At 49.5% G+C, this 24,593-nt stretch overlaps 8 protein-coding genes across 8 annotated transcripts; 5 read left to right on the top strand and 3 right to left on the bottom strand.

Moving 5' to 3' along the window:
• Nucleotides 1-2,332: 2,332 nt before the first annotated feature.
• Nucleotides 2,333-2,636, top strand: FMAN_10620 (uncharacterized protein; the record flags this gene model as incomplete). The annotated part of the gene is made up of 2 exons (XM_041823899.1): nt 2,333-2,423; nt 2,479-2,636. The coding sequence occupies 2 exons, from the start codon at nt 2,333-2,335 to the stop codon at nt 2,634-2,636; spliced, it is 249 nt and encodes an 82-aa protein (XP_041689434.1).
• Nucleotides 2,637-8,067: 5,431 nt separating this feature from the next.
• Nucleotides 8,068-9,303, top strand: FMAN_10621 (putative ALCOHOL DEHYDROGENASE I-ADH1; the record flags this gene model as incomplete). The annotated part of the gene is made up of 2 exons (XM_041823898.1): nt 8,068-8,128; nt 8,303-9,303. The coding sequence occupies 2 exons, from the start codon at nt 8,068-8,070 to the stop codon at nt 9,301-9,303; spliced, it is 1,062 nt and encodes a 353-aa protein (XP_041689433.1).
• Nucleotides 9,304-10,740: 1,437 nt separating this feature from the next.
• On the bottom strand, nt 10,741-12,387 carry FMAN_10622 (putative actin-related protein 3 (ARP3); the record flags this gene model as incomplete). The annotated part of the gene is made up of 7 exons (XM_041823897.1): nt 10,741-10,806; nt 10,856-11,689; nt 11,741-11,827; nt 11,876-11,922; nt 11,972-12,199; nt 12,271-12,293; nt 12,353-12,387. 7 exons carry the CDS (start codon nt 12,385-12,387, stop codon nt 10,741-10,743), a joined length of 1,320 nt encoding a protein of 439 aa, XP_041689432.1.
• Nucleotides 12,388-13,423: 1,036 nt separating this feature from the next.
• Nucleotides 13,424-15,328, top strand: FMAN_10623 (uncharacterized protein; the record flags this gene model as incomplete). Its single annotated transcript, XM_041823896.1, has 3 exons — nt 13,424-13,611; nt 13,666-13,865; nt 13,914-15,328. 3 exons carry the CDS (start codon nt 13,424-13,426, stop codon nt 15,326-15,328), a joined length of 1,803 nt encoding a protein of 600 aa, XP_041689431.1.
• A 355-nt stretch (nt 15,329-15,683) lies between these two features.
• FMAN_10624 (uncharacterized protein) lies at nt 15,684-16,760 on the bottom strand (the record flags this gene model as incomplete). Its single annotated transcript, XM_041823895.1, has 1 exon — nt 15,684-16,760. One exon carries the CDS (start codon nt 16,758-16,760, stop codon nt 15,684-15,686), a length of 1,077 nt encoding a protein of 358 aa, XP_041689430.1.
• Nucleotides 16,761-17,503: 743 nt separating this feature from the next.
• Nucleotides 17,504-19,664, top strand: FMAN_10625 (putative cro1 protein; the record flags this gene model as incomplete). Its single annotated transcript, XM_041823894.1, has 2 exons — nt 17,504-18,253; nt 18,309-19,664. 2 exons carry the CDS (start codon nt 17,504-17,506, stop codon nt 19,662-19,664), a joined length of 2,106 nt encoding a protein of 701 aa, XP_041689429.1.
• A 173-nt stretch (nt 19,665-19,837) lies between these two features.
• On the bottom strand, nt 19,838-21,466 carry FMAN_10626 (uncharacterized protein; the record flags this gene model as incomplete). The annotated part of the gene is made up of 1 exon (XM_041823893.1): nt 19,838-21,466. One exon carries the CDS (start codon nt 21,464-21,466, stop codon nt 19,838-19,840), a length of 1,629 nt encoding a protein of 542 aa, XP_041689428.1.
• Nucleotides 21,467-22,513: 1,047 nt separating this feature from the next.
• On the top strand, nt 22,514-24,566 carry FMAN_10627 (uncharacterized protein; the record flags this gene model as incomplete). Its single annotated transcript, XM_041823892.1, has 8 exons — nt 22,514-22,678; nt 22,729-22,992; nt 23,044-23,104; nt 23,157-23,255; nt 23,310-23,358; nt 23,406-23,461; nt 23,511-24,045; nt 24,098-24,566. The coding sequence occupies 8 exons, from the start codon at nt 22,514-22,516 to the stop codon at nt 24,564-24,566; spliced, it is 1,698 nt and encodes a 565-aa protein (XP_041689427.1).
• Between the last annotated feature and the right edge of the window lie 27 nt (nt 24,567-24,593).

Raw genomic sequence — 24,593 nt, 5'->3', positions numbered from 1 at the left:
ATAGACGAGGGGGTTGAGGATTTTGTGATAATATTATGAATACCGAGGCTCGTAGTTACTCTTCAACCCATACTGCCTCCAAAGGATACACGGCTAGAGTCCGCAAGTTCATCCATAAGAGAGACGAGTCCATCGAATAAGCACGTGCTTCGATACCTGGTCATGGATAGCTCAACATCAGAGCCAACGGTATGCAGATCACAGTATCTGCATCTACACCACCATGGCAAATACAACAACCCCATCTACGAACCAAAATGACACATCACCCATCCATCATAGCCCAGACCATCACCAAGACCCCTACTAATACCCTCCCGGCTAAACCGAAGCCCACTCACCGCAAGATAAGCCCAACAACCCATCAGATCATCGATATCAAGAACCCCCCCCCAGCCCAAACGTAAGAGGCCACGAACCCATTAAAGTCTCTGATGTGCATCTTACATGCCCAAAACTCCGTCATACCACCGTGGGGGTTCAATTCAAACACAGCCAAACTATATCGTGACTTCAACGGAAGGCCAAGTCCACATATCGAGATCTAGCGAGGCACAGCCTCTTTACACCGAGAAAACAGCCGGCGATCGAAACCCACGACCCTTGCTATCGTCAGATCAGATCATGGATTCTCGGCCAGATATCCGGGGGCATACGGGCGTATATCGTACACGCCCTGTGGCTTTGTTTCTAGAATAACGCCAAGGCAGAGCCTCATCTTGAAAACTTATCAGAATCTCATATGCCTGCCCCTGTATCTCGGCTCTGAATGGTCCTTGGGTCCTGGGTAAGGTATAGGGCCGAGCCGCTGCGGAAGAGCCTCATGAGGCTCTCTTTTTCGGTGCTATAAACGGCACACTTTGGTTAGCAGGTGATCTGATTTCGCTGCAGCCCGATAGACTATTTTTCTAGTCAGGAGAATGAAGGGTGGCTGATGCCTGCATCTGCAGGGACTGTGGCCGTGACTGGGACTCTGGTTAATGTTTCTACAAGGCCATCGTTTCGTTGCATTCTTCGGATAAACGGCTGAAGATAAGGTAGTAAGAGTCTCCTTACTTCGACGGCGTCTCTCCTCCGAGACTAGCTTAGTAGCTAGACTACCGTTGACTTGGTTCGGTGTGGCCGGTGACAGCTCACATCATGTTACAAAAGGTGGTACCTGGGAAAATCAACATCAGCCCATTCTTTCGTATCGTATCTCGTCTGTGCTTCTTTGGCTCGCTGTGAGTCAATATCGTATCCTCTCAACTAAAGACAAGAATGACGAATCATATACACACGTCTTGAGGTCTTGGGGCCGTGAACGATAGATTGATAAGATGAGTGTTGATCGTGCCTCAAAGTCCGAGATCGATTGTTGGGATGCAGACTTTGACATACCACAATGCTATGCTTCGTTGACTATAATCTTTGATTACACTCAACATTGCACAACTGTAGGCGAGCGGAAACACGCAGCTTATGGCATACAAGTATATAAACAATTCATAAAAGGTTTCGATGAATCTTGAGAGGATAGGCAGTGGAGGGAGGCAGAATCCAACATCTCAGGGGTGATATAGGGTAGCCCATGTTTGTAGAAGCGACCACTTCATCCTGAATTCACCTCACAAACAGTCAACAAAGCAAAATCACCGCAGTCTCATTAACAGATTCTGTTATTCAGGTCCCGCTACTTCTGCCGCTCTACAATTGAATCTACGGCTTATGTCACCGTAGCCCAGGATGACGAGAGACGATCTTTGACTGTAAATCACTAGCACCTAATTTTAGACTCTGACTTACACGGACCCTTCGGCCACTGAGCAAGTCACTCATCAAAGAACGGTTGAAGCAACAGCGAGATAAAAGGCATAAGCTGTGACATAGAAAACAGAAGCGAAACAGTGATTCGCAAGCAAAAAAGGCCAAGATTCGGAGTAATCACCCGTCAGAAGCGTTTCAGAAAAGTTTCCCCGTTGTATTGAGCACGTTTCATCTGAACCTGAGGCGTAACTTAGGCCGCCTCCCTCTAACGAATTGCGCAATTATCGCGGCGTCCAAGCACAGAGAACAAGTGTTGTTTATTAATAATTCACTTCCGCCGTCACAGTCAGCGGCAGACAATTCTCTCAACAACTGACTGCAACTCGAGATACCCCTTTCAATCGACTACAAATTATTTACAATCCCCTTCAGACTCTTTTTTCTCCCACTCTATTTCCACTTTTAGCACGGACCTCTGATTCCGACAGCTTCCATCTCGCATCTCCATTTGATACCTACATCCATATCAAAAAATACCCCGCCATTTTCTTCAACCTCACAATTACAAATCATAAACACATTCGCAATGGCCGACACTCACACCTACGAGTTCAACATCACCATGAGCTGCGGCGGCTGCTCCGGTGCCATCGACAGAGTCCTCAAGAAGCTCGACGGTATGTATATTTGCCCAAACGACGGACGACCGCTCCTAACAGCATCCCTTTGCAGGTGTCGAGAGCTACGATGTGTCCCTTGAGAACCAGACCGCCAAGGTCGTCACCGCCCTCCCCTACGATACCGTCCTCCAGAAGATCGCAAAGACTGGCAAGAAGGTCAACTCTGGCAAGGCGGATGGTGTTGAGCAGTCTGTCGAGGTCGCCGCCTAAGCGCTGCACCAAGATAGGAGGCAAGTCGAGGAAGTGACGGGCGATCGATCCATCTGAATATCTGTTAGCTTTGCAAGCGCTTGGGAAACATTCGGTGTTTATGGTCTCGGGCAACGAGAAAAGGAGGAACATCTGTTTTCATAAATAAACATCTTAACCATTCCAGACAGTTGATTGAATTCAGCTTTCACCTTCATCGTCCGGAACCTATACCGAAGCCCCATCACTGTGCGTGAACTTCGATCGACGTGTAGGACGTATTGCGCATAACAGACCCTGAATGTCGTATCAAAAGTGTCATTTCCAGTAATCTTGAAGCTCGTTTCTTGCCTGTTGCCTGTTGTCAGCTGGACAGCATACAACAGCTCTATCAAACTCTTTGTCCCTGATTTATATAACCGTTCAACAGCCTAAAGTTTAGCCTCACGGCTGGCTAGTACTTCCATAGCTGGTTAAACTGAAAGGAACGAGGGTAACTTGCGAAGTAACGCGAGAGTACCGCCATAAGCAAGCCCTTCAAGGCAACTCGACTGTCAGCCTCTTGAATATGTTTATCAAGTCGTTACGCTCGTAGGAAGTGCTGCGTGGGAGACACAGAACACGACAGTGACCGCGGGACAAAGCAGGAAATGCAAATTAGCCATTGTTTGCACAGAGAAGAGAGGTATGGGGCAGATGAGCATACGGAGTCTTCATAGAATCCGACTTGTACGCTGGTTTCCCAGGAAATCGAATCAGTATTGTGCGAATATGGCCACAAATGGGGCAAGAAATCATCATGACCAGCTGCTCGAGTGAACTCCAAGAAGCTGCAAAACCACAGAAACAATGAGAGATGCAGAAAAAGCAACAAGCAACCATGCACGGAATCAGCTCTCATGTGAGGAGCTCCCTGGTCCATGGAGCATAGCCCCTCCCTCGGACAAGCGCTTCAAGTTGACACTGACGGCTCGTCGCAATGAACGCCATGACAGGCATATCGGCCAATAAAGGGGCACGTATGACTTTAAGAATACCTATCTGGTAAAGCTTGGGGTAGAATTTTGACCATGATTACCCCAGATCTGGGTATCATGACTCCAGATTGTCCTCATGAGAAGGTGAAGCCACGCCTTTTGGCGCCAGCTCACCGTAACATCATTGGATCAGGTATAGTGTGAAGCTGAAAGATCCAACATGACCCCGTGAAATGCCTCCGTTTCTCCAGATCCTAGAAGTCTCATGAGGCCAACAACTTTTAAAGTCCGGGGCCCCGTATCACAGGAAGCGCCAGGAGGAAGGGATGCAGTTACACGCATGGCTGGACTCGATGGGGCTCAGCCGTTCTCAGGGCGTCTCCAAGGCCGGGGGGCGTGCCGCAACGTCGATGCGGGGAAAACAACTGCGGCTCATGCAAGTTAAAACTGCGGAGCCGCAGTGGATGCCGTTTTAGCACTGCACGGGCATGATGATGGAGCCTAGAGGGATAAGCGCGGCTTGAAAACGCGGAGGACCCAGGAACCCACGGACCCTGCCCCAGATATGATGATCTAAGGAACATGGGGTTCAACTTTCAAGATGTGACGACCTGGTCAAGCTAGATCCGGCTTCCCTTGCTTTAGATAGACAGTATCGAAGGTAAAGAAATTTGGATAACAGCTCCGTGATGGATTATGGAACATAGCCCAGCATCAACTTGGCCTTCAAGCTTGTATACATCATCCATAATGTTGGCTGGACGAGCTCTGAGAGGAAACAATAGGCATCTTCACTTACGCAGATTATGCACTTCTGAAAGCTCTTTCAAGAACAAAAAGCCTCGCAAGCCAATCTCCCTCTGGACCGACACGCGGGGAGGAAAACTGACATGGGGCAAAGCACATCTCGACAATCCCTGCGAAGGTATCGCGGAAGGTGGATCTTCAGCAGTTGAAGGCAGATGAGGTGTTGCCACAGGACAAAGACTGCATCCAATCATTCCCCTACCAGTTGCGTGTTCGAGAAGCAAATGGTACTTGGCGAGAGAATTAGGGGCGGACAAGGGTGCGAGAGTGGCTAGGGAGTTTGATCGTTAGGCTCAGATGCCCCAAGCTCACTGCTCTAAGTCAATGTAGCCTTCATAGACAAGGTACATCTATCCGCAATCGTGACTGAGACTTGTATCAGGGTGGGTTGGGATGGCATTTCCTGAGGCTTGTTCCAGCAAACTGCCAATTGCCATAAACAACGCCCGGCCACCCGGAGCCTGAACGAGAAGCGTTGGCATAGATTGGGGTAAAATCTGACCAATAGAGTCTCTGATATGCTCGTGAAATGGTGCACCAAATTCATGAGTCGCTTAGACAATACTGAATTCAGGTGACTAACCAAGACAGTTGAAACAGAGGAGACTGACTTGCCGAACAATTAGTTGTGCATACATAACATGCGCATGTGGTTCTGCCAGTCATTGTTCGTGCCATATCTGGTGGGCTTACAGTATCTTGTAAGCGAGGCACGGCCTAGACACTGTTATACTGTCGTACCAAGTCGTTTCCATGCAGCCTTTGACACGATCACATCGAGGTCTGCTCAACTGTTGGAAACTATACCAGAAATCCTGAAGAGCTGGTCTGTGGTCGAGTGAACTATTCCATCTCGCAGGAGACATGTGTTGCGGCCACCAATCCGCATGAGTCCGCAGCACTGTCCAGCGTTGGTATAGCAGCAATATTGCAGGGATTTCGAGTCAAGGTGTCTTCAGTGCGTAACGGACTGAGCTAGAGCTTCCCCGCACTTCCCAAAAGACCTCCATCCATCCGGCTGGGATGAACCTTGGACCCGAAGATGGTCCCTTCGCATACCAGTGAAGATAGACTCAATTGCTGGGCGTTGCGTGTATACCCAAGATCTATCAGGGGAAGATCCTCATTTGGAGCTTCATGTGAGTTCACGGATCCGAAGTTGCTTCCTAATAGCGCGGTGCTAGGTGATCTGGGGGACCTGCGCCATGTCTGATGAGAGTGCGGGGAAAAGTGAGGATGCTTTCAGAAGTATCCGTACACGCCATAGGTAGTTAATTGTGTATTGATTGACGTGGTTCTCCACTGTTGTATAACAGTTTAGCACAGTTTCCTCCTATTCCGTGCCTTGATGCACCAGTCGCAATACGGGCCACGATGGTTTATACCGTATTTTGGGGTAATCGCCGTGGCTTTTTGGATGAATGACTGCATGTCCTCCACGAGATCCTTTCGAGCGGTTTCTAGCGCCGTTGGCTCGTTACCGGTAAAAGGGAGGTTGCAGATGATTCAGTGAGGGAGCATTGATTGGTATCTATGACAAGAATTCTTGGTTTGGGCTGTTGGCAGAGGAAATCCCTTCCTTCCTCATGTACAGTTAAGTTGCTTTGCTGATGTCACAGAAGGAAGCTTTGATGATCTGTTGCCCCTCCATGCCGACGGATCCAATAACGCCGACACTCGGCGACGGATAACGCGAACGGCGAGATTTAACGATCCGGTTGAGATCAAAGTAATCATGATATCAAATTGAAAACAACTGAGGCATTAATCCACAGAAATCACAACTGAAACCTCCTTGGATCCGCAAATATGGAAATTTGAATGCGTAACGGCAGTTGATTGACGCCGAGAAAGGCAGATGAACATAAACTGAGCGTTTCATTCGAGATGCACATCCCTACTTACAGTACCTAGGTAGCTTAGGGGCGTCAGAGAAGTGATGCCACACCTACAACTCCGTGCTAAGGTACGGAGCCGCTGCCAAACACCACCCCAGTAATCCACCAACCTATGAGATGTAACAGGCAGTGCAGCTCCCACATGGCTCAACGGATGCGCTTGGTGATGAGAAGCTATTCTAGCTCAGGGAGGCTGGCAGTAAGAAACGCGTGGGATGAGTGAAGCATCTGGTAGATTGATGTCAAGCGCCCTTTTTGGGACAGGACCCTGCTAATCCACAATTCGCATGCCCTGCAAGGTTAGAGCAGATTAGGGGCTCTCATGAGGCTTTTCAATGTCATGTCATGTTATGTTATCCAATATTGAGACATACAGGGCAGGGCAGGATCTGACAATGAATGGGAGCAACCGAATTAGGACCGGATATGCAATCGAAAGACCCGAATTTACCGCAGTCTCCTCTTTGTTATCTATCTTTGGGCATCGGGCGTTTTAAAAATGGGTTTCTGTGGCCTGTTACAGTTTGAATGGAAAACCCGGTGTAATGGGAAAAGGGCCGCAAAAAGCATCTGACTCCTGGTCGAATTTTTTTTGATGGATGCTCGCCAGAATATCACCACTTCCCACTGTAAACAACTTTTTTTTTTATTACAGTACCAACCTTGGACTAGAGCATCATGACTACGGATAATTGTTTTCCTACTGCACACCCCATTGATTCCCAGATCTGCCCCTAGCTCTGTAGCTGCGGATGGAAGTACCTTTCCCCCCAGAGGTACAAGCAAGACTGTTTGAAATTGGCGCTATTCCGTACTATCATCGATTCTCACTAGAGCTGAGGGGAAGTTGAAGTCCGGCATTGAGCGGGGGGTCAGACAGAAACACGCCGTGAGGAGATCAGACCTACGGTAAGGCGCGGCAGGTACCGTAGCAATGCGTAACTGTAGAGAACCTACCTAGGTATCTAAGCTACAGGGAAGATGGAGAGATGGACGGGACCTGCCCTGGGCCTAAGCTCCCTAATCCCTAACTCGTCCACTTCACTACCTAGGTAGGTACCTTATCCACTGGTGACGCCACTACAAACAACCCGAGCTAAGCTAACCTCACCTCACACTCTGTTTCTCTCACACACACACGCACGCAACCCATGCAACAAACGCATAGGACGATACTGCCACTCAATCGCACTCACCGTTCGCCGCATCCCGAAAACCATAGTCCAACGAGCATGTTCCAAAATGCGGATCCCCGTGCAGCCGAAGTGGCCCCTCCCTTTGGCCCTTGTTCGTTGATTCACCTTGTCCCCTAGGCTTAGGCTTGGTCAGAATCGAGTCGAGTCCAGAATAGAGACTCTCTTGTCTGATCTGTTCTGATCTCTCTCGTCTCTGTTCTCACACCCTTCGACACCAAGAATCTCACTCCCTCTCCCCCGCGACCGCCAAGATGAGGCTTGACTTTCTACACCCAGACGCCTATCCTTGCCCCGTTGGCCCATCATACCATACGCTTTAGGCCCGAGTACTATCCATACGTACCATACCAGAGCAGAGCAGACCATACCACATAGATCAGTCCCTTCACTCTGGATCGCCCGTCCAACATCTATATAAACTCTGCTCCCATCGGTCTCAAGTTGGTTCTTTCTTCTCCATCCTCATCCAGATCATCAATCAACTCTTCAACTCTCTCTTCAACTCTTCAGTCTTCACGACAACCTTTCGATATCCTTCCAACCAAACAACCAACCAACCACTCCAACAATCAAAATGGCCGCTCCCCAGATTCCCGAGAAGCAGTGGGCTCAGGTTTTCGAGAAGACCGCCGGTCGTATGTCATCCTATCTCCTTCAATCTACAGCCCCAATTGCCTCTTGATATCATTGATATCATATACAACCCCAGGTTCTCTATCGAGTCCCACCCATCCACAGATCCCCTACCATCCATTTGCTCAACAATTTGATCACTGTCAAGTCTTATATATACTAACTCACTTTCCCAGCCATCGAGTACAAGCAGATTCCCGTCCAGAAGCCCGGTCCCGATGAGGTCCTCGTCAACGTCAAGTTCTCCGGTGTCTGCCACACTGATCTCCACGCCTGGCAGGGTGACTGGCCCCTCGACACCAAGCTGCCTCTTGTCGGTGGCCACGAGGGTGCTGGTGTTGTCGTTGCCCGCGGCGACCTTGTCAAGGATGTCAAGATTGGCGAGAAGGTCGGTATCAAGTGGCTCAACGGCTCTTGCCTGAGCTGCTCGTACTGCCAGAACGCCGATGAGTCTCTCTGCGCTGAGGCTCTCCTCTCCGGTTACACCGTCGACGGATCTTTCCAGCAGTATGCCATTGCCAAGGCTATCCACGTTGCTCGCATTCCTGAGGAGTGTGACCTCGAGTCCATCTCCCCCATTCTCTGCGCCGGTATCACCGTCTACAAGGGTCTCAAGGAGTCCGGTGTCAAGGCCGGTCAATCCATTGCCATCGTCGGTGCTGGTGGTGGTCTTGGTTCCATCGCTGTCCAGTACTGCAAGGCCATGGGTATCCACGCCATTGCCATCGATGGTGGTGAGGAGAAGGGAAAGCTCACGAAGGAGCTCGGAGCTACTGCTTACGTCGACTTCACCACAACCAAGAACCTTGTCGCCGATGTCAAGGCTACCACCTCCGATGGTCTCGGACCTCACGCCGCTCTCCTCGTTGCTACCAACGAGAAGCCCTTCCAACAGGCTACCCAGTACATCCGCTCTCGCGGTACTGTCGTCTGCATCGGTCTCCCCGCCAATGCTCAGTTCTCCGCTCCCGTTTTCGACACAGTTGTTCGCATGATCTCCATCAAGGGATCTTACGTCGGCAACCGTGCTGATACCGCTGAGGCTATTGACTTCTTCCGCCGTGGTCTCATCAAGGTCCCCTTCAAGACTGTCGGTCTCTCTGAGCTCAACGAGGTCTACAAGCTCATGAAGGCTGGCCAAATTGTCGGTCGCTACGTCGTCGACACCAGCCGATAAGCGCGCGGCTGTCGCTTGGGCAGTGCGCCAAAAAGCAAGAGCACGTCCCTAAAAAGATAAACAGGGCTACCCATCGCGCAAAGGGGTTTACCCTCTAAAGAGGAGTTCAGGCGGGTGTTGATTTGGGTTTTCTCGCGGGTGTTGTCGAGGTAACCAGATGGATGATCTTGGTTACACTTTGTGTATAGCCCTAGTTTATGAGTTTTATGATTTCCCTTAGCATCAAATAACAGAACGAACATTTCGATCAACAAGGTTTCCAAGTGACATATCTCACACTGCACACTGATATGAATAATACATCGCTCTATCTGAGAAGAACTGATTCGAATTTAGTTGGTTCTTTGAAAAGCACGCTTAATACTCCTGTAGAGTTCTAGCTGGTATTATGATCGAATCTCACTTAGTCGTCATGTATCACAACAGATGGACTTGCATGGACAGCTGATTTCGAACATGTTTAACCAGCTTGCAGATGGACTGTCGTATTGATAACAACACACACTTCTACGGAGGCATTTCCTAGAGGAGGACAGAAAACTAAGATCTTGATCTAAAATGATAAAGAGATTTAGGTAAATTGAAGTCAATTTAGGATATCCTTTACTGAGTTTAGTTTAATACTATATATTAAGGTCCGTTATTTTCTTGCTCCCTGAGGATTCCCACGGAGTTCATCCAAACGCCCAATGGCCAAGTAGTCGCATTGTGACTAACACCGTATCTTCTACCAGGAGACGGGATAATATCATGTATGAAAATATCACCATGACGGGGGTTGATTTACCCCTCCACCCACTACGAATCTGATGCAAGCCTCTCTGCAAGAACCCCTGCCAGTCACCAAGCCACTTCTAGAACATCATCAACGTCCAGAAACAAAAAAATCAGACCACTGCTTATGAAGGGCATCTAGAGCATCTAAGCGTATCTTTTACGAACTGCTCGTTTTCTTGGCTGCAGAAGTTCTTTCTTGTCTGGAACGTCAATGGCAGGGAATAATTGGATATGTGAGTTATGATATGAGAGACTGGTAACGGAGAACGCCTATATTAAACTTCCCGGCGTGCCGAAGTTCAACGCATCATGCATTTAACGATTAGACTCCAACGTTCCTTGCTGCGTAGTAGAGCGGGGGAAAGAGACTTGTTTTTGGAATATGATTTTTAAACACGACTAATGTAACTCTTCAACACGTGCTACCGTCTCGTCTCGTCTCGTCTCGTCTTGCCATCTCTTGTCTCCCACTTGTAGTTGCATCGCTTTAGGCATAATTGTCAATTGAGGATTTTTGCGCCCTGAGCGCCTCTTCATTGCACTCTTCAGCAGACGCCCACTATTGTCTTCTGCGTACTCCAAGAATATCTCTTTCTAGGAAGCTTGCTGTTGACCCGGGGAGTCAATTGAAGAGTGATTCTTGATCGTCTATATCGTAAATCAAGAGCCACCGGGTCCACCAAGCAGAGCGAATCTTCGCACAATGCTGGGTCCATATTCTTGGTACTGTGATGTTGTTAGTCATGGTCAGTATACAAAATACAGTTCGTCTTACCTCGGCCTTGGTATGACAGTATGATCGGAACTCAGGGGTTTGACCAAGGAGACTGCCTCCGAACCAAGGACCGTGTCGCTGTCGCTTATGAGTGATAACGGACACGTCCAGACCACCACTACGAGCACCACCACTGCGGACCTCGCTGGCTCGAATCCTTGCATCTACCAGCTGCTTGATGTCTCGCTGTAATCGGCGACCGAAATCCTTGTACAGTGTGCTTCCACCAGAAAGAACAATGTTCTTGTAAAGACCTCGTCGGACGTCGATAGGCGATTGCTGAATGACACCGTCGACAACCACGGGCAGAGGAGTCAGGAAGTCGGAGCTGTAAATCTCGGGGTTGAAGAAGATCTCGGGGGCAAGGAAGCGCTCGTAACCGACGTCAACGGAAACCTGTCGGCCATTGGGGTGTGAAACAACGTGCTGAGCGAATCGAGTGCGATCCCGGTCGTACTTGCTGAATTCCTTGACGATATCGGGACACACATAGCAGTACTCCTCCTTAATCTCCTGAGCCGTCTTGAGTGACGAATCGGGCTCGCCTCGGTCTCGCAGAAGGGACTGAACGAAGTAGGTGATATCTCGACCAGCAATGGGAATTGACTTGATAGAAGATCCAATGACATAACCCTCGGCAACAGGAATGACGTGGGTGACACCATCACCAGAATCAATGACCGTACCAGTCAATGAACGATCCTGGACCTTTGAAGACGTCCAAGAAGCAGCCAGAGCGAGAACGGCCTGGACGGCAATGTACATTCCAGCGCAGTTGAAGGACTCGAAGAAGATCTCGGCGGTATTCTCACGGTTCTCGGGCGGGTTCAGGGGCTATGTGTATTAGTTTGATGTTTGACGTCGTATAGGGCGCATAATGCTCACGGGCTCGGTAAGGAGGAAGTAATGGTCTTCAGGCTCGACTCGCAGATACTTGAAGATAGAGTTGGACCAGAATCGTTCCATGTGGTCCTAAAGGCGGTCAATTATAGGTCATGTCGGATTCGTCGGCAAGCATACCCAATTCTCTATTTGACCGTGCCGGATAGGATAATGGAGACCATATCCTAAGCTTGTCAGCTGAATTCATGAATTCTAGCTCATATGGCTGCCTACCAGGACCTCCAGAAGCTGCTATCGCCTCATCGCCAATAAAGAAGTCGAGATCCTCGGTGCCTCGCTTTCCGCTCAGATGGCCTCCAGCTCCAGCACCTCCCGTAAGAAAAGATGGCTTGTTCGCAACAGCCGGTCGTCCAGAACCAGAGCCACCAGCTCCGCCAGTTGGCCCCTTTGTCGCAATCGCGGTCGGGAAGACGAATGAGGGAGAGTCGTTACCGGCGAAACCTAGATTGGAGCATCAGCATGAAGCTCAAGACTACATAGTAGCCTCAGGAGAGTGTTTCGTCGTCACAAACCTAGCTTGGAGAAACCCGTGCCGCTGTGAGCTGAGGTTAGCTGTCGTCGTCAGTGCGGGGGGCTGGGATAAGTGAGACGTACTTGTCCATGACAACGGCGGGAGTTTGGTTAGCCATTATGGGCGAGAGTGCGTGGTGAAGCGCACAGCTGCAAGAGAAGATGGACAAGAGGTGGACGCAAATGCCGCGTGTGAGGAATTGCAATGTGCGGCGATGATGGTAGTCGTTGGGCGAGGATTACGTTACGTGCCTTGTAAAGCTCCCAGCTCGGATGGAGGTGAGGCTTGAACTGCGGCTGTGCTGTGCCCCGCCGTTGAGTGGGACGTGTCACTGAATGGCTGGAGTTGTGGGGCCTGGTTGTTGCGATAACCGGGTGTGACGGTCTGAGTGACAAAATTATAGACACAATTGACAAGTTTTAACAAAAAGGAATATAAGTTCAAGTACAACAAACCAATTGTATTTAGTATCTAACAATGCAATGTCTGTCTGTCGGTTCACACAAGTAAATTCGAGCCTGGTAGGCTTCCAAAGTCGATGCTTTGGATTGGTCTCTGTCTCAGGTTGAAGTTTGGATGTCTCAAGTGAGTTGTAATTATAGTCGACGTGCGACGTCATTTCTAGGCCTCTTCAGCAGGCAACTGTAGTTCTTCAACGTCTCTGCCTTATCGAACGCTCGTCTTGAGGTTTGTGAGGTTTCTTGAATGCAAGGTCTTGTCATAGATCTATGGATCAGATATGTCTCTAAATGGTTAAACTCGTAGCAATTATATGTGTCCAATAACGAGGTGTTGATTAGAGATTAGAGATTGTATAAGGTATAGTTTTGTTTTCCATCTGACGATTGCTGCTTCTTGTCTAACACAACGAGTCTATCAAGCAAGGAGTGACTGATCAAACCCGACCCAACAGCTCCTCTAGCTCTTTCCCTATCTATAGAGTGTTTTAATTTCCCCTCAAAGCTTGGATCTGCCCAAAACTGCATCATTGTTCAATCTTCAACCTTTTCCCCCTAAGCATTGAATCTCTATCAACATCACTTCCCGGGCCCTCGACGCCCGCCTTTCGTTTCTTTTCCTCTCTCACAATCATCAACATCATCTCGATAATCTCGTAGCAATAGACCCTCGCTAGCTCATGACTTCTCTCGAGGATGTCAGACAGTCTCGATGATGATCCCCCTATTAGCTCAGGATCCACCCCTCATGGAACGGATGGCGCTTTCGATCGGGTAATGAAAGTGGCACACAGAACCAAAACAGTGCCTGCTATCTTTGTTCACGCCGGGGCTGGGTTTCACAGTCATCAAAATGAGCACATACATCTTCAGGCCTGTGTTGCGTGAGATATTCCCCAGTAGCCCCTGGACCCCTGGGTTTTGCTAACATCAATAAGTGCGGTTGAGATGGGCATGAGGTTCCTCAGAGCCGGTGCCAGCGCAACTGAGGCCGTCGAAGCAGCCCTCCGGATCCTCGAGGATAAAGAAATTACCAACGCTGGGTACGGCTCTAATCTTTCTATTGATGGTGTGGTGGAATGCGATGCCACCGTAGTGGACCATCTTGGCCGCAGCGGCGCCTGTGGTGCTGTTCCTAGTAGGTTTCTACTGCCCAGGGCAAATTCGCCTGTTGACATTACCACAGATATTCGAAACCCGATATCCCTGGCCAAACTCGTTCTAGATATGAGCAATAAACCACTGAGCCTGAGGCGAGTTGCACCAAACGCTCTTGTTGGAGAGGGCGCCAGGGCTTTCGCAGAGGAGCATGGTCTGATGATATACCCCAATGAGTACATGGTTTCGAAGAATGCTAGAGACCGTTTTCTGCGCTGGCAGGAAGACTTGAAGCGAGCTGAGTCGAAGGGTCAAGAGTCCAAAGCTTTGTCTGAAACTGTTGATACAACAGCAACATGTCCCCCGTGCCAGTACGATACAGCATCGCCGACAAAGCCACATTCATCACTTCCGCGGGATCAACGGCCTGCTGTTCTTGTCGGTACTTGGAACGAGGGACAGCCTGACTCTCCTTTCACTGGTACACCGATCCAAGATGTGGCGTCGCCAGATCAATCGACAAGCACAAGCTACTTCAGAGCCACAGGCACCTCTCCCCCAACAGTCGGCCGTACTTCATTTACCCGAAGCCCTCAGGAGGGAGCGACACAGACGTATGCTGGTGTTGTGAGTGGTGCCCAGGGTGTATTGTCCTCCCCATTTCGACCTAGTCTATCTCGAAAATCCAATTCTTTAGCTGAGGATTTTAAACCTGTCTTGCCAGAGAATGCATCAATCCGCCATAAGCACCATGCACACGCCTCAAACAAGGCCGATAATACATCACCACGAACTCCTACTGGGAATAGGGGCAACGGCCTTGATCGCCAAAGCTCCTCAGGTCCTCGTGGGGCTAAGCGACCTCTCAGTCCTGATGAAAAATCGCAGCCTCATTCAAGAGCTGTACACGACCGCCTTCATTACGGGTCTGTTAGCGAGGACGTCATTACAGACACTATTGGTGCCATTGCGATCGATGATCGAGGCCAAATTGCTGCTGGCTCATCTTCAGGTGGTATCGGAATGAAGCATCGAGGCCGTTTGGGACCAGCTGCTCTTGTGGGAGTTGGCACGGCCGTGGTGCCCTGTGACGATGAGGATGACGATCAGGTTGCTGTCGCTGCAGTCACAAGTGGCACAGGAGAGCATATGGCTACTACCATGGCCTCCCAGCGATGTGCGGAAAGGATTTACCATGGCACAAGACGTGGGAAAGGAGGCGCCAACATTCAGGACGACGATGAAGATGCCATCATGGAGTCTTTCATTGCTGAGGACTTCATGAAGCATCCCGGTGTCAAGAATTGCCATTCAGCAGGTGCCATTGGTGTCATGGTGGTCAAGAAGACGCCTTCAGGCTACTATTTCTACTTTGCTCACAACACAGATTCCTTTGCCCTCGCTTCAATGGGAGGTTCGGAAAGACAGCCCGTCTGTACGATGTCTAGACTTTCTCATGGCGCCAAGATCGCCAAGGGTGGACGTAAAGTCAGGTTCGAGTAAGGTGCACCATTGTACAAAAATAGCAAAGGGTTGGCGATGCTGATGTGAACTGAGCTGCTGCTCAAGTTGTTGAGAGGTTGTGCTATCCGCACCTAGAAGTGCAATGATCGATTAGAATACTCTTATGCATTAGATTCAAGTGATAGCCTTTGGAGCATAGCCCTACGCCCGCTGTTTAGTCTGATCACTTTAATATTGATATCCACAGACTTTCAACTCCAGAGAAGTATGCGTTGACTGTAGCATTATCTGATACCTGGCTAATTTCCTTAACGCCGTGAGACTATATGTACATTGGTCATCAAGGGTATATCCCGTTCTTCGCCCCTGTGCCTCAAGCGATTTGCTGGTTCATTCATGGACGGGGTGTCCCTGTCGCACTCCCTGTCTCTTCCCGTGATCCGCCTCCATTGACGATCTTGCGCTTCTTTTTCTTTTTCCTTGGTACGACGGCGGGTTTCGCGCCATAGTTACCCAGAGATAGTTTGGTGCCACACGTGAAACATTCCGAGTTCTCTGGCGTCTCACAGAAGATGCTCAGACAGATGGAGCAGACGAAGCCTGTGTCCACAACTCGGCCGTGGCAAAAACAGGCGGCGCGGAAATCGACGGTGTCGTGTGTTGGGGCGATGAGAGCTTCACGAGCTTCTGTGTCTGCGATAAGACCGAACATCAGATAGTTGAGTAGTCCTTGGGGATGTGTAGCAGCGAGGTATGTGCCACCGGTGTTGTAGCAAGCCTGTTGTAGGAAAGTTGGCTCGCCAGTAAGAGAGAGAGTATCGATGGCGACTTGGTTGTGGCCAGCAGCGAAGACAGCGTTCATGGTGGGAATGTATTGCGAGGGTTCTGAATCGGAGACAGAAATGACCAGGATTCGGCCTCGAACAGTTGGGGGAGCAGTATTCGACGAGCCTTTGTGGCTGTCCTCGAGATTAGCCGTAGGCGCACAAAGTGCCTGCGCAGCTTTATTGATATGACATAGCGCCAGCGTCAAGGCTCCAGAGATTTGTGTCGTCGTAGCAGAGAGATCCTCCTCCTTTGTCTGATCCATGAGTTTTCGAATCGCAGCCAAAACAGCAGCTTCAATCTGTGCAAACTGTGGGAACTTGTTCGCTGAGGTTTGCGCTTGCGCAGCAGCAGCATCGTTCATGGCAACATCGCCAGAGGCGTCGCGTGAGGGTGTGGGAGGCGTTGGGTAGAGCCATTCTGCGCGATCAACGTGCGCGGCGATAAGCGCAACCTGGTTTGCGTTGCTGAAGGCGAGATGGGCGTTAACGAAGACGAGGATGTTTGCTATAGCACGCGACAGGGGAAGGACATTGTTGAGCGATGCCCAGGCTCGGGGGTTTGTATCGAGGACGATGGTAAGAAGCGAGGGAGTCTCTTCGCGGGTGCCGACCTCGTAGTGCTCTGAAACATCGACGGCGTCCATTGTGAGGATGTTGACGCTGTGAAGATGCTGGTGGGGAGGCGGCTACGAGGCCCTTAGAGTGGTTGAGCTGCCTTGGTGGCCTTACTTGAGGACTGAGGCTACAATACCTGAGGCTGTCGCAAAGTTGTCGGATTCAAGACAAACCTAAGGTGAGTTAAAGAAGATGGACGGGTACGAGCGTTGCATTTATCGCATGATTAGTTGATAGCCAAAAACGCCAAAATAACAATAATAATTAACGCCAAACTCAATTGCAGCAGTTACTAAAAGAGCCTTGTTTGTTTCTTTTCTTTAGATACTTTGTTCTTGGACGCGGCTATCATAGATGGAAGGGAAAATCTGATCCAATTGTTGGTTAGACGTCATCTACAGGCATAATCCAATGGAATGGATATGAGCGCGGCTGCTGGCACCAATAGGCCCCTACAGCAAACCCCCTAGCTCAGCTCTCCAAACGCCTGGCCACGTGATGGCCAACTAAAACGCTTCAAGCGTCAGTGATCTTTGATCTAACGTTTAGTGGCTCAAGCCCAAGCCCAGTCTCACGAGCTCTTTTGTGGTAGGTTGTGGTTGTGGTGGAGGCCGTGACGGGTCTTCTTGCCTTGTGCGCTTTACGATTTACATCACAAGTTCCAGTTTCGGTCTCTTCTCACCTTTACTTCCTTAACTAGCACCTTAAAGAACTGGCTTCTTATTTACTTTCTCTCTCTCACCTACCTACACATTCGATCAATAAATATTCCATGGCAGAACCTACAGAAGCTGCTTCTCAGGTGCCTCCAGCCCAGTCGCTGGAGGACCAGACCCTTATCGTCTTTGCGCGCCTCATGGAGGGCGGACAGGAAGATAACGAGACATGTCGCGACCTCGATGAACTGACTAAGCTGCTCAACGACGACTATGAAGCCCGCCAGAAGGACAAGTCTCGTGAGACTATTTGCAATGTTATCGATGGCGACTGTGTTGACACCGTTTTGTGCTATCTTGATATGAGACAGCCTGAGATAGTACGCGGCCACGCCACTCTCTCAACATCCGCATATCTCAAAGCCGCTGGCGATGATGGTTCAAAGAAGCTCTCGACTTTCTTCTTTGACCGTGTGCGAAGGGGAACTTATGACGATTACATTGTTGCCTTTTGTGTCGCCGCTGCGACATTTCCCATTGTCCCTGATCTCACTGCCCAGCTATTTCTCAACGAAGACTTCCTACCCAGCCTCGGCACACTTATGCGACGAAAATGGAAGAGCCGCAAGGTCGAGACGGCCTGCTTGGAGATGCTCAACGCTGCTTGCATGAACTCACTTTGCCGCGAGGCTATCAACAAGTACTGCATCGAGTGGCTTGAGGAGATCGTCGACCAAGACCTTAGTGAGGCTGTTCGTAGCATGAACGCAGATCCAAACCTTCAAAGCGATGGAGGCTCCATTTCAATGAGGCGGCACTCTGAACAGGTCCAGTATCTTGCCGCAGTCATCCTGGCCAAGCTGAGGGTGAGATAAGATGCCTATGAACTCTGTATTATCACTGACTGACCCAGCTTTCAAGGCAGTTCCCGCTAAACCAGCACCCGGCGATAACAAGTCTCGAATCGAGCCTGCAGTCACTAGTATCGAAGATCTCTCTGGAATGTTCACTAAGATGATACTGAGAGATGAAGATCACGGGCGAAAGCACTCTATCGAAGGTCTCGCATACGCCTCCCTTCAACCTAAAGTCAAGGAGTCTATTGTCAGCAACCCCGAGTTGCTCCAGAAGTTGGTCAAGACTCTTAAAGAAGCCCAGCCAAGATCGCCAACTACTTATGGGGCTTTAAGCATCTTTGTCAATCTGACCAAATACCTGCCCACCCTGACAGAGGAAGAAAAGAAGATGAACCAGCTCAAGGCATATGCCAATGCTGCCGGGAAGCTTGGCGGGCCCGACCCCCTTAATGACGACGAGCATGTCGCAAAGCGATGTAAGCTGGTGTTTGATGCAGGTATCACACCGGTTCTCGTCACTCACAGTAAGAATGGCTCGCCCGCTTCTCTAGGACTTGTTATCTCCATTATTTTCTCCCTTTCAGTCGACAGGACTCTCCGTGGTCAGCTCGCTCAGCAAGGAGCGGTCAAGCTTCTCCTGGTATCATGGATGTCCCTGCCTCAAACTGAAGCTGCTTCACGTCGTCTTGCAGCACAAGCCCTGGCCCGCATCTTGATCAGCACAAACCCTGCACTGGTCTTTGGTGGCAACCGTGACACCCCCATCATTGCTGCTGTCAGACCGCTTGTCTCTATCATCCCACCCGACCCTGCTGCTCAGACACGGGACCTCCTCCCTTCCTTCGAGGCACTTATGGCCTTGACCAACCTCGCGTCGATGGATGACGATGCGACTAGACGCAGTATCATCAATACAGCATGGAACCAGATTGAGGAACAGATGCTGGCTTCCAACACTCTTGTCTCCAAGGCTGCTGTCGAGCTTGTTTGCAATCTGGTGCAGCAACCAGAGGCTATCGCACTCTATGCTGAAGAGACTGCCAAGGCCCGTAATCGCCTGAACGTCCTCCTCGCCCTTGCTGATGCGCCTGATGATGGAATTCGAAGTGCAGCTGGCGGTGCTTTAGCTTCACTCACCAACTTTGAGGGTGTCATCCGGGGCATTATTAACCGAGACCGCGGTGTGAAAGTTATCCTCGGAATGTGTGTCGATGACAGCGAGGACATCCGTCACCGTGGAGTGTTTGTGGTAAACAACTTGGTCACTGCAGAGGGCGAGGTCGGTGAGCTCGCGCGAGAGAAGGTCAAGAGCGAGGGTGGAGTTGAAACTCTTACAGAATGTGTTAAGAAGAGTCGAGGCCCTGGCGTTGTCGAGCTGGGAGTTCAAGCTTTAAAGGCTCTGTTAGGAGATCAATCATGAATGAAGAATGACGAAGAAACATATACATTGTTGTAAAGGCGGCGCAGATCAGCATTTTTTAGGTTGCGGAATGAGGCAGCGGGTTCTCAAGTTTACAATGATTATGACTATGGCAATGAGATCTATCATGTTTTTCTTTGACCCAACCCAAACAAACGCCGTGTACTTTTATTTTATGCCGTGTTATCGACCCTGTTGAGAATAGCAACGCCCTCTACATGACCTGTTTGAGGAAAGAAATCAAATCCTCGAAGACTCTCAATCTCGTATCTCTCGCCCTCGCCTTCACCGCGAACGAGCACACCAACATCTCTGGCCTGTGTATGCACGTTACAGCTGACATACAGAACTCGCCGAGGACCGAATTTTCGTAGCTGGTTCAAGAAGTCTGCATCGCAGCCCTTACGAGGAGGATCAAGAACCACAACGGTCTCATCACGGTTGTAGGCAACGCTCTTGAAGAGTTCACCAGCATCAGCAGCGATGAACTTGCAGCGATCCTCCCCCATACCGTTGAGGGCTGCGTTGCGGCTTGCGTAGGCGATGGAGTCAGCTGCAATGTCGATACCGATGGAGTGTTGGAAGAGCGATGCGAGAGTAACGGTAAAGAGGCCAGAGCCTGAGTAGGCGTCGATTAGATACTTGATGTCCATGCCCGTGCCGGCAGGAGGGAGAATATTGTCTCGCACGTAGCCGGTAAATGAGGGAAGAATCGAGTTATTGTTCTGGAAGAAAGAGCCAGCTGGGTTGGTGAAGGTGTAAGGGCCGATGTATTCTGTTGTGGTGGCCTTGGAATCAGTGAAGCAGGACTTGATGTCGACAGTATCCTCATTCTCAACACGGACTGTGTAGGGTTCTGTTTCACCCTTGGCCTCTTCGCTGTCCTTGGGGACTCGCTTCGTGTTCTCTCGGAGAAGAATCGTAGCACCACGCTGATAGTTGGCAAACTCTTTCTGCATGCGCTCACGCTCTCGTGCCATACCCAGACGCACAGCATTGGTACCAATAGGGCAATCCTCAATATCCAAAACTTTTCGACGACCCTTTTGCATGAATCCAATATCAGGGCACTTCTCGAAGGGAATTCTGGGGTTCTTTCCTCTCTTGCTGGGTCGGAATCCAGGGGGTCCGTCAAAGTGAGGTGTGAGCTTGGTGCGGTAGTTGTACTGCAGAGGACTGCCCATTGTATCCTGGACAGCGGGGACAATGTTAGGATCGAGGTTTGAGAAATTCTTGAAGGCTTTCTCGACAATGCGCTTCTTGAGTTTGAGTTGCTCGGGGTATTCGAGCATCTGGAATTGGCAGCCACCGCATGAGGCGAAGTACTTGCAGCTGATCCGGGCGTCGTCGCGAAGAGGAGAGGGCTTTGTGATGGAGATGAAATCGGCGAGGGTTTGGGTTTCGCGACGAAGATGACGGAAGACCTTGACCTTTGCAGTGTCGCCAGGGACTGTGAAGGACACAACATAGACCTGATTTGAACCAGGCTTCATACCGAGGCCGTCACCTGTAGACGAAAGCTCCAGAATCTCAACCTCTGTCTCAGTGCCTTCCTCTGGGAGAACTTCTGGGCCGTGCTCTGTTCCCTCGCCATACTCAACAGCTCGCTCCTTAAGGAGGGCCTGAATATCGTGCTTGAGGACTTCCTCAGATGAACCTTCGGTGATGTTCTTTTCCCTCTTCGTCTTCTTCTGCTTCCATTGGCGATTATTCTGCTGGTTTGGTCTCTTGTTAATTTGCTGGGCCTTGCCGTTTACTTGTGAGTTGCCGTTTGGCATAGCTTCTGCTTGTGTGCTCGCCATGACTGTGAAGGAACGGAAATTGTGCAGGCGAGGTTTGATGAATGTGGCCAAAGGTGGGAGTCTCAGACGCCTCATGAACGAGCAATTCGATTGGTCTAATTGCTCTGTGAGCAGAGTGAGATTTTGGGAGGGAATTGTAAATGTTTGAGATGTTGATAATGACAAAGATTTCTTAAAGATGAGAATGAGACGAAGAAATGTTTCTTGCAGAGGCCCCACTTGGAGTTCGGGGACGGTGGGGCCGTCGTTGTCTGCTTTTTTAAGTGGGATCTGATTGGTTGACCACTGAAGCGTATGTATATCGTATCGTAGCCATCATGAGTGCTCTTGGTAGCTTACCTTATATTGTATACATTATTTGTATGATGGACAGTTTGTCAGAATACATAGCAAGAAATAAATATTAGTAAAGAATCAGCACTATTCAGGTGTGCTGATACTCAATGTCTTTTTAAGTTGTTAAATATGAGAGACAAAAATACATATGACTTGACTGCTATTGGCATTTCCTTGTATGATATGGAAGATATCACAACATCCAAGCTCTCATCCACTTGTTTATAAATTCCTGTATAGAGCATACCGTTATTTGAATAAATTATACTTATAAACACTCCGAGTCGAATTTAGTGAGCACTTCCTCCTGACTATCACTGTCATGATAGTGATTGGTTACCCTATTTCCTAGACTGGCAGGTGATCGCCTCACGAGCCTGGGACCATGCATCTACCGGGGTGTTCCGACAATCGGCCCTGCCAAATTCTGGGGGTTCCTTATCACGTCAATATCGTCTTCTATTATCTGCTTTAGAAATCAACTAACAACACCTATCCATTCAATTTGGAGGCGGTCCCTTCGTCTCTTCCTTTATCACTCACCTTGTATTAATACTTCCACCTATTATTTTGCCGCCACGTGGAGTTCAGATATTCCTATGGAAGCTATCATTTCTTAGTACCGACTTGCAGTGACAAAGTTGTTGAGACGACTAGTATGAAGGGCGCGTACTGATTTCTGATACCAAAGAACACATCCCTAACACCAAGATGAAACTCCCGTTCCTATTACTGGCCTCCAGTGTCCATTATGTCTCGTTATCAGCAAGTCCCATATTTGAGGAGTTCTTTTCTCCAGGTGTTGGCACCAGAGGAGCCGTTGCTTCAGAGGCTCAAGAATGTAGCTACATCGGCAGAGACTTATTAGCACGAGGTGTAAGACTTGTTGCCCCTTCTCCATATAAACACACCAACTAACTATCCAGGGAAATGCCGTCGATGCCATGATCGGAACGACCTTCTGTGTTGGTGTTATCGGCATGTACCACTCCGGCATTGGAGGCGGTGGTTTCATGATTGTGCGTGACAAGAAGGGCAACTACGAAGCAATCGACTTCAGAGAATCAGCCCCTGCAGCAGCTTTTGAGGGCATGTACCAAGGAAATGTGAACGGTAGCATCTACGGGGGTCTTTCTGTTGGTGTGCCAGGCGAAGTCCGTGGGTTTGAGTATGCACACAAGAAATACGGTGTATGAACTACAGACACACTGCAAGTTACCACAAGCTAACATTCTAAACAGAGCCTTCCATGGAAAACAGTCTTACAAGGAGCTATTAAGGTGGCTCAAGATGGATTCACAGGTCCGCCCAAGGAGAGTAGAGAGACAAAGAGTTACAAGCTGACAAATGTCAGTCAATGCCGACATGGCAAGATTTATTGAAAAGACTATTAGAGACCATCACAACTTCTTTGTCGAGGATCCCTCATGGGCAGAAGATTTTACCCGAAATGGTATGCTTTTTTTTCTAAACACCCAACGCTAAGACCAGGGCTCACATGTAGTAGGACAGCTTATCCCAGAAGGAGAGAAGATGACAAGACGACGATACGCCCGGTAGGTCGAGGTTCGATGTCAGACTTCAACGTAGCTAACCAAACTAGTACACTTCAAGCTATCGCAGAGCATGGCGCTGACGCCTTCTATACAGGTGCCTTCGGTAAGTTAGACCTGCATCTGAGAACTGAATAGACAATAACATGACACAGCTGAGAGCATGGTCAAGACCATCCAGGAAACAAATGGTACCATAACCCTGGATGACTACAAGAACTACGATGTAATTTCTCGAGAGGTTCTTCACACTGAGTACAAGGGCTACGATGTCTACGGCATCAGCTCTCCAGCCGGTGGCGCCGTGTCACTCAATATCCTGAACATCATGAACGGCTACACCCACCAAGACGAGGATCGAAACACCACACTGCACATCTACATCGAAGCTATGAAGTTCGCATACGGAGCTCGTCTGCACCTTGGCGACCCTGACTTTGTAGATGGCGTTCCTGAGCTTGAACATGAGATGCTCAATGCCACAACAGCAGAAAAGATCAGGAGTAAGATCAATCCTCGAAAGACCCAGAAGATTGAGAAGTATGATCCCGATGGCATCTACTCATCTGATGGGCATGGAACTTCACACGTCGTCACTGCGGATGGCGATGGTATGGCTGTTTCGCTGACCACCACCGTCAACCTCATCTTTGGATCACTCCTCATGGACCCTCTCACTGGTGTGATCCTGTAAGTGTTACCAACCTCTTTCAATTTTGCACTCATGGACTGACTGTCACAGAAACAACGAAATGAATGACTTCTCTATTCCGGGAGTTCCTAATGAGTTTGGTTTCGCACCAGCAGAAGCAAACTTCATTCGTCCAAACAAGCGCCCCTTATCCTCCTGTACACCTCTTATTGTATCCAACAAAGACGGATCTCTCTTTGCTGCCATCGGAGCTGCAGGGGGCTCACGTATTATCTCCGCCACTACTCAAGTTGCGTGGCGTGTATTGACTTCTCCATCGTGGTCTATCAAGGATGCTGTTCGTGAGCCCCGTGTTCACAACCAGCTCATCCCGAATACGCTACTCGTGGAGAAGAAGTTCAGTTCGTATGATGTTCCATCGCTGGTGGAGCGAGGACATAATATCACTTGGGTCGATGAGGGACTGAGTACAGTTCAAGCGCTGACAAGGGACTCAGCTGGTGTTTTTCAGGTCGCTCCTGAACCCAGGCAGAAGAACAGTGGCGGTGTGACATTGTAGACAGCACAGGAAGAGATGGAAGCATAC

This window comes from Fusarium mangiferae, assembly GCF_900044065.1.
Source record: "Fusarium mangiferae strain MRC7560 genome assembly, contig: FMAN_scaffold016, whole genome shotgun sequence".
Taxonomy (NCBI): Eukaryota; Fungi; Ascomycota; class Sordariomycetes; order Hypocreales; family Nectriaceae; genus Fusarium; species Fusarium mangiferae.
The sequence above is the reverse complement of the archived record's forward strand: the minus strand, read 5'-3'. Positions and strand labels throughout refer to the sequence as shown.